General features: G+C 36.0%; 1 protein-coding gene across 1 annotated transcript in view; it reads right to left on the reverse strand.

The window, feature by feature from the left end:
• Positions 1-392: 392 nt before the first annotated feature.
• Positions 393-10000, reverse strand: part of LOC119576125 (zinc finger CCHC domain-containing protein 24-like) — a 10100-nt gene continuing 492 nt past the window's right edge. The window contains exons 2-3 of the mRNA XM_037923688.1: positions 8050-8211; positions 393-833 (exon numbers count right to left, since the gene is read on the reverse strand). Of these exons, the coding sequence (XP_037779616.1) occupies positions 711-833; positions 8050-8208 (282 nt within the window). The 5' untranslated portion in view covers positions 8209-8211 and the 3' untranslated portion in view covers positions 393-710. The remainder of the gene's footprint in view (positions 834-8049; positions 8212-10000) is intronic.

The following is a 10000-nucleotide window of genomic DNA, read 5'->3' on the forward strand; positions in this document are numbered from 1 at the left end:
TATATATATGTATATATATATGTATATATATATGTTATATATATATGTATATACATATATGTTATTTATGTATATACATATATGTATATACATATATGTATATACATATATGTATATACATATATGTATATACATATATGTATATACATATATGTATATACATATATGTATATACATATATGTATATACATATATGTATATACATATATGTATATACATATATGTATATACATATATATAAGATTTATTTCTTTTTCTTTCCCATAAAGCTATTTGAATAACACTTAAAGCTTGTCTTTTATGCATAACAATAATTGGAAACTGCTGTCAGTATTGTCAAATTTTCATTGTCCAGCTAAGCTCTGTTATTAGAATGGGTTAATTACACTAGCTTCTTTAAAAAGGATTTATTATCAAAATGGTAGAGATTTTACAATTTAGTTTGTATATTTTTTTTCTTACTCTATTTCAAGACGAAACAATGATTATGAGGATGTCAATATTCCTTCCACTAACGTATATTACAATTTACTTCTATTTTAGACTTAACCTAATATTTTTGGCTTTGTGACGTTCTTCCATTACCCAGAATTCACTGGTTATTCCACTCACTCTCTCTCTCTCTCTCTCTCTCTCTCTTTTACAGTCCTTTTCTAGTCTTTATTTTCCTCTCTGTCTCTCACGCCTTTGACGCTGAAGTAGGGTGGATTTTAGCGTTTATAGGAGGCGATTCTGGAACCACAAAAGAAGCCAAGCTGTCTGCACTTCTGACACATTTCTTGCGGGTGGGGGCGGATTTCCTTCGGTGGGTCATCGGATTTCTCGTGCTTGACCTGTCGGTGAAGCCAGAATTATGTTACCTTGTTTTTGCTCAACAAGACAATGTTTAAAATGCTACACTGAGGCCAGGCACAATGACAATAGCAATATAACAATACATAATAATTTTTGTCTTGTAAGTCTAATTTGTCTAATATGCCTTGAAAGTAATCTTTATATTTAAGTGCCACCTCGTGTTTACTTATGGGTAAGTGCTACAAAAGACGAAATGATAGATAAACAAAGTTTTGTTTTTTAATAATAATAAAATAAATAAAGTACTTTATATGCAACATTATGGAAAAAAAAGGTACCCGACTACTCTGCAACTTACACTGTGTATACACTTGACTTTTCGCAAGGCTGTGAAAACATTCAAATCAAATGCATTTCTCAAATTCAGTTAAACATTTTTTTCATATTACATTCACTGCAATCTTGTCCTACTGACAATTTTTATTAACAAATCAATTTTTTTTTTTTTTTATTTTAGTGCTAACATGGTTTTATCATAGAGGTAAAGACTGAATTTGGAAAATAATCGTACGCCAGTCAATATCACGTAATGGGACTCGGATACGTTGAAGATTCTTACCACGTCTTTCCAACGACCGTCATGACTTAATTCAGATTTTACCCATATCGAATAAACCTGTATTTGATGTACTGCTAAAAGGCACAGAAACATTACATGCATCTTTATCAGATATATATATATATATATATATATATATATATATATATATATATATATATATATATATATATATATATATATATTATATTTTTTTTTTTTTTTTTTTTTTTTTTTTTTTTTTTTTTTTTTTTTTTAATCAAGAAACGATGAGATTCGTAACCAATACAAATATAAATATAAATCTCTGAAGCTACATGTAATATATCAGAAAAATATCACTCTTATTAGTTGGCTTGTGTCCATCAAGGTAGAGGCATATACTAAGACCTTATCGGGTGTTATTAATCCTCATAAATGCTGACTGGCTATGACTGCACTCACAGTCATAGGTCGAGTTGGAAAAAAAAAAAAGTGTGGAATGAGTGTACTCATACTGGAGGGGTCACCATTGAGGGATGAGACAAAATGACTTCCAGTTGCACCAAGGCCTGTGTGAGGGGATAGTGCACCCACCCTTGGTTTATTCCATCTGGAACCAGGGAGAACTCCCATGTCTGTTTGTCGTGCGTATTAATGTGAGACAGGAGTCCTGGAGGTTGAGCGATACTGCTCGCTACTACATGCAGAGCAATATACCTTTTTGGTCCTCTATTCTGTTTAGACGGATGGCATGATCAAGGCCTTGGCAAGCAATCGGTTGGTCAAATATGACAAGTGTCAAGCAGGCACTGCCCAGTCGGCATCGCACATGTCCAGCGACTGCCATCAGCACTGGGCAATAGCCGTATATTTCCACATTATCCCTGTGGCTGGCGAGTGCATTTGAGCACCAACATATGGCTTCCCTTCGTTGGACTCTTTCCAGCTTCCAAAGGGCAAAAATTGGAATCAAAATGCTTCCCGATCTCCCAGACAAGGTAAGGAGAAAAGTCCTCAATCCATCAAGAAAATCTTACCTGGTTAATATGAGAGTATTTCATATAAGAAATACCTTGTAGTAAAGACCATTAATGGCATGTCCATCGTGAAGTGCATCGCAAGATAGTTGAGGTGTGTCAATGTGATCCTTAAAGGAGTGACCGTCAGTGTGATATGCAACATTCCTGGGGCTCGAGTCTCGTGTTATTCTTACAAAACATTTAATCAGTGAAAAGGAATTATCTTTTCCCGAGATCTGATGAGGTATTCTATGGAAAACTGTTAGAGGAACTAAAAAGTTTGTTATATCCTCTAAGGCATTTTTAGAAGAAATTTAATGGCGTGCCACAATCAACACCAGTTCTTCTAGCCTTGGAAACACTAGTTTTTCCAGAATCAATTGGCACAGTACCAACTCAAGGTAAAGTTTTATGTATCCAACCCAATATAGGTTGGCGTCATGCCCATAGGGTTTTGGGCATGAAGCCACCTCTTGCCATCTTAAAGAAAAAAGACTACCAGGAGTGCGAATAAGTGTGGTACAACAGGTTATTAGGAAGATGAATACTGTCCAGGTCCAGTATGCTATCACTGCAAAGAAGCCCATGAAGCATTTTCGAAGCAGTGTATAAGATACAAGAACCCATGAAGCATCATCCAGAAAAAGATGTACTTCCAAAGTCAAAGCGTCGTGCCAGTGTGCTGTTTGCACACTGGCAACCTCCTTCCCTCCATTCCATATCCTCCAATACTTTTAAGACTACTCTTTCTGCCAATACAGTTCGACCTCAGTCTTCAAAGGAAGCTTCAGATCCAGAAACTGACTCTAGCGGGTAGTACCACAAGAAGCAGAGTGGGACTGATGGGCCCATTGAGACTACTCGCAAAGTAAGGTCTTGGGAGCCGTCAGGCGAGGCTCCAGAGGCTCCCAGCTGCCATCACATCAACAGGGACCTCTGCTGCTGGTCAGACCAAAGGCCCACATCCACCCTTTGCCCAAGAAAAGTTATATTGAACCTGTCCAAAGAAAGCCTGTGGGAAATGTTTTCATAGGTCAGCATCCCTCCACACACACACACACACAAGATACTTGCAAGGGAAAGCCTAGAGGTGTGTGGTGGGTCTTAACCACATGTCAACAGCCTGGAGTGATGTTTGGCCTGGATGTGGAAGATACTCAACCATTCCCAGCACTCTTGCGGCTGCAGTCTCACATATATCTACCACTGCCTGTTCCTGCACCACCCACCCCTAGATTTCAGTCCAGCTCCCACACAGGTGTCTGCACCTCAAAAAGCTGTTGACTTCTAGTCACAGTGCATCACGTCTCAATGTCATTGCCCTCACTTTGATTATTTAGCAACCTTGCTTGTGATCCCTCCACCAAATTGGCTATTAATAACACAACACTCAAGTCTCTCATTGAAGTCCAAACAGGTTATCATTACGTTTATTAAATCATTTACGGGATGGAAAACCATGGTCGCCAAAGCCCTGAAAGGACAAGGCACTTGAAGATAGTGGCACAAGACTCTCAAGGAGGCACCATTGATCACACACTTAGCAGATATGTGGCATCTCAGGTCAAGTGCTCATCTGTCCCTGCTCATTTCTCTGATCACTTTAATGCTTGGCACCCTGTCTAAGGTGGACATTCCAATACCTTCAACTATAGTGGCACATGACCCAAGAGGTACCCTTGACCACACACACACACACACTTAACTGCAGATATGTGGTACCTCAGGTCAGGTGCTCATCTGTCCCTGGTCATTTCTATGATCGCCTTGCCGTTAGCCTTCAGTACTCAATCACTACTGTACATTCAGTTTCCTATCAATATACCCGTATCAGTTCTCCTGAGAAGTTATACTCGTTTCTCTCCTTAACACATTTTTATAACTACAATGTTTGCAGACTAAACATTATATGTCAGCCTGGAGCTCATGAATGACAGACACATCAAGAGAGCAGTGAGACAGGCCGTAGAGGACAACCTTATCTCTCGGAAGGAACATTAAGGGAGCAGTGAGATAGGCCGTAGAGGACCTTATCTCTCAGAAGGATCGAACTCCAGCCAACTTACAATACCAGATATCCAACAGTGCCCTTGTTGTCCTACAAGAATGTGTTTATCATGATGCTTGGTACGATTTCTCCAATACCGTCAATCATCAGACAAGTGTGGGGCCCATGTAGTGATTCATCAAGAAGGTGGTAAGAATAAAGACCAAGTGCATCCTATCACAGTTTAGTTCAATATGCACAAGATCTTGTGGAGGCCTTGTTATAGTAGTCCAGTGTTCATAGTCTTCCTTCACATTTACAAGATGTGCTCCCTCTCAGAAAACCCACCATACTCTACATGTGTCAGCAGCCCTTCTAAGGAAAGATGAGGAAGACTTACTAATGACAAAGGATGATCTTTGTGTTCTTGCTAGTGGTAAAGCAACAAAAGGTGATGAGAGAGAGCATCACATTCTCTGTCTTGCGCCTCCACCCTCTGCCTCAGATATATGCCGCAAGGCTGGACAATGAGCCTCGTTGTACCTGTTCCTATGCTTGGCACAGACTATCACGAATTGCTTTATGTATCATCTTTAGGACAAACTCTCATCTAGATTATATGGATTCCTGCCATAACGCAGTAGACGTCATTGTCTGTTGGAGCTATACATCTGCCTCTCCTTTACGTCTTGTGCTGCTATTGACCTAAAAAGTGCCTTTCACATTGCAAATCCTGATGTAATACTCGACTTGCTTGTGGAGATTGGTATTAGTGGAAATGTCTTGCCATGGATACAAGAACAATTAAACAACATAACATTCTATGTTCTCTTTAAGGGTGCCTGCAGCACACCTAAATGCGTTGTTTTAGGAACTCGACAGGGAGGTGTGCTTAGTCCATTTCTTTTCAACATTTTTATGCAATGCCTCAACTTCCAGGTCCCTAACTTTGGTTTAGGAACTCAACAGGGAGGTGTGCTTAGTCCATTTTTTTCAACATTTTTATGCAATGACTCACCTTCCAACTCTCTAACATCCAGAATCAGCAATCACATGCTATGCTGTCGACATATGCACTCACTCCAAGTCTCCAAGAAAATCTGCAGCACTTTATTTATTTTTCGAATCTTCTCCTTCATGTGACATCATGTCTCCTGAAAAAAACATGATCTTCCGTCCAGAAAGCCCATGGGCACTACCTGAATTTCTAGTGGGCCCCAGCATTATACTATTATGCAAACAGCATCTTTGTTTGAGCACTCCAGTTCAAGTCCTTCCCACCATCCAAGAATGTCAACATGTCCATTTACTGTTCAAGGCAACGATGCCTTGAATCCCTCCATTGGCTAACCAAAAAAGCTGCTGGAGTCTCCATTCCTATGGCCGGAAATATAGTTTTAGCCTTTCTCCAACTCCAAGACAGTGCTAGACCCCTTGGAAGAAGGGAAAACATCAAAATAAGACACGAGCTGCATTCTAGGATGACAAATGTCACTAGGATTGCTAACATGCAAGACTTTCATCTCCCTCTTTTTGTGGAACGAATTCATGACAATGGAACATTTTTACTGTTAAGTATCTCCACTTCTTCAGTCTTGCTCCCCATTGTGCAAGCATCTTTAGATTGTCACTTGACATTAATTGTAATCACCCACAACTCGAACAGGTGGCTTTGCTCTTATTAGAAGTGTTTGCAAACTGTAGATGATTGGATGTTAATATTCTCCAAGAAGAAATTAACGATGGTCCTCTCCCGTTGCAGATTCCTCTGATAGCTATTTTCAACACACTCACCTGTAGGAGGGATCTATCCTGCCAAAAGAAACAAATAGGCCTGGAGGCCGTTGCTAAGGTAACGTTTTCCATTCCAGCCTCCCACACTCTACATGGACGGTTCTATATGAACAGATGGAAGTGCAGGCTGTGCAGTCATCTTTCCTATTATGGAACCACCGAATGGAAGATGAACCGAAATGCGAGTTGTGTCCAAATTAGGCAACTAGGGAATTTCATTGATCACGGACATTTACTTGACTTATTGATTGAATTATGTTAACAAATCTAGATAACATCTTTTCCTGAGCCTGTAAGGATATATTATAGAGGTACATGCCGAATTTGCCGACGTTCACCCCACCGAAATCAAGGTCACCTACGATTTGGACATGGAAATTCTCAAGACATGTTCCAGCGACCGTAATGACCGATTTTAAATCTTGCTTGTCACGAGTGAAGAGGTATTTGATGTACCTTTACAATATAAAATGTTTTATCAGGAAACTTACGATGCGATTCGTAATTAATGAAAATATAAAATCTCATCCGAGACTACGTAAAAAAAAAAAAAAAAAAAAAAAAAAAAAAAAAAAAAAAAAAAATTATATATATATATATATAATATATATATATATTCTTATATAATATATATATATATATTACTTCTTATATAATATATATATATATATAAATATATATAATTATAATATATATATAATATATATATATAATATATATATATATATAATATTTATATATAATATAATATTATATATAATATATATATATAATTATATATATATAATATATTATATAAATATATATTTATATATATAATTATATAATATATATATATATATATATATATAAAATATATATAATATATATAATATATATATATATATTATATATATATATATATAATATATATATATATATATATATATATATTATTATATATATAATATATATATATATATATATATATATATATATATATATATATATTGCATTCTTATTGGCCAGCCGAAGTGTCTCATATAGTATTAAGATTTAGCCATAGAATTTGATGCATATTGAAAAGATGTTTCCAATTCTTCATGTGGAATATAACTGAAAAATATAGCGTTCTGATTGGTCAGCCGAAGTATATCAAACAGTATTAAGGTGAAGGTATACAATTTAATACATATTGAAATGATGTCTCAACAGGTTCAAATATTGAATGCGCAATGGGCAAGCAAGTATTTAAGTGTATCAAAGTGTTTGGGGTTTCGGAAGTGTTACAAAAGAAGATTTTACTAATATATTAAATATGCTCCTTTATATGGAAATAAAGACAAACCTTTTCTTTTGAACTATAACAGATGAGCGAACGAAGCACAAGTACATAAACTCAGTCAGCTGCCATGGTTGGTGTTTTCGTAAGATTGGGTTTCAATTCTCGATATGAGGAGAGCTCTCACCATGGCAATGCCATTTACAGGTACTGTCTGATTGCAGTAAAGACGTTTTTTTTATATTAGTTATCGGCATTAACTGAGCATGTTTAACTAGTTTTATTCACTCTAGAAAATATTATAATATTCACTGCTATCAATGGCATATTTTATGTTATTTTTTTTTTACACATTGATAAACAAAGTACCCTATATGTATTCTCGGTAGGAATAGCCGCTTCTAACCGAAACTGGCGACCTTTCACGTTGGTTTCCATTTAGTAAAATTAAAAGCAGTTTGGAAGTGAAAACTTGTTCCCTGCTTAATGATTGATGCATCTCAGGTGCACGGTTGCTCTAACACAAAGGTGCATGCCCGCACACATTTGGATATTACAGCTAAATAATTTATAAGTAGTAAATGGTAAACTGCTAAACTACTAGTGACTCAACCTGTTTGTACGGGTAAACGTTGGTGTTGCACGATTTGCACTTCTGATTGCAGTTGGCCCAACTGTTTGCAGAGAACCAACGTTTACTGCATTTTCCACACTCGAAATATCCACAGGTTCTCCTGTTGCCCTGGTATGGGGTTTTCATTTCGGCGCTCATTTTCTGGAATTAAAAATCTTATTATGATATATGTTTATAGTTGAAACATTACTTACTTAATATAAAATACACACATATAAATGTCATGAACTGTCGAATTATCTATAATACTAGCGCTTATTACTCTCGTGATATCCACTATACACGTACAGGTTCAGAAGGCGCACGCTACCAGAATGGATTTTTTCCTGCCTGGCACTATTTTCTCCATCTCCCTTTCTCCCCACATATCTATTAATAATGTACCAGGACATGAATTTTCTCAATATGCCTGCTTCACTCTAGCTAATAACTAGAATATTGACATTATTACTATTGTTATATATAGGTTTGGTTGCGTAATCATTATTGACAGGGATAGTGCGCATTTTACGAATAGGATATGTACTGTACATTTGATAAATTATTTATTTTTTTCATGTCATTATTACCATTACGGTTTTGATGTTTGGTTGAGCTGGTTGAGTAATCATTATAGACGGATATTGCGCATTCTACGCATAGGATATAGACACTTGATGGTTCTATTTTTTAATGAATTTTTGGTGTATCAACTTAAGACTTTAGACATGTTATATTCTATACAAATCAAACTTGAAACTCTGTATATATTCAAGAACAGGTTTTGTCGATATACTATGGTTGTGATCGGTAATGCGACGTTATCTTTAATTAGCAATAATTTAGTAACCACTATTCACGCATATTAGGAATTTCAAAACGTGCCTTCTGTTCGAGATACTTAAGACTTTAGACATGTTATATTCTATACAAATCAAACTTGAAACTCTGTATATATTCAAGAACAGGTTTTGTCGATATACTATGGTTGTGATCGGTAATGCGACGTTATCTTTAATTAGCAATAATTTAGTAACCACTATTCACGCATATTAGGAATTTCAAAACGTGCCTTCTGTTCGAGATGAAGAGTGATCCGGAAGCGAACTGTTAAATATTGGTAAATGTAGAGTTTTTCCGCATCATCATCGGTTACCAATCTTTTTGTTCCTTACATTTGGTTATTAGAAAGAAAAAGATATAATTATAATAATGATAATGATGTTGATAATAATAACAATAGTGTAATAACAATAATGAAGGCGTGAAAACGCAAATGCTTGCCGCAAACAAGCTAGCAAATGATAGAAGACATTTTGTTCGTAACAAATAATTGACATATAGAAATCTTAATAATCAAAAGACCCAAGTAAAATATGACACTAGAGAGATACAGATAGAAGAAAATGAAGAGGAAGATAATTTAGATGAACAATAACTGAACATGCCAAATAAAGTTGATCTAGCAATTGGAAATAATATTGTTGTAGAGCTATCGGTAGTAAAACATACGGAAATTAGTAGAAGAGACACTATTAAAAATAAGACATACCCATAAATATAAGAGTATGTTAATCATAGGTAACATGGCGTTAGAATAACCGTCATGAGATAAATCCTGATTTAACTGAATTAAACGAATTAATTAATATATGCAACAGGGAGAGTCCTCCAAGCAAAATGTGGTATTAAGTTAAGAAAGAATAAAACGAAAAAGAAATCTCGCAAAGCTAAGTGGCACGTGATAAGAGAGAAAGAAATAGAAAACTTTCAATGGGAGTTATCTGTATTAGACGAACTAAAAAAAGATAATGGGAAGCAGACGAGAAAAGTAACAAGAAATACGAAATACTATCTAAAGAACAAATACTAGAGATTAAAGAAGAGCTTTAGGTTGTGGACCGAAGGTTACGTAGATATGACGAGGGCTAAAATTTCTTTAGGCAGAATA

Source organism: Penaeus monodon, chromosome 8 (genome assembly GCF_015228065.2).
Source record: "Penaeus monodon isolate SGIC_2016 chromosome 8, NSTDA_Pmon_1, whole genome shotgun sequence".
Lineage (NCBI taxonomy): Eukaryota > Metazoa > Arthropoda > Malacostraca > Decapoda > Penaeidae > Penaeus > Penaeus monodon.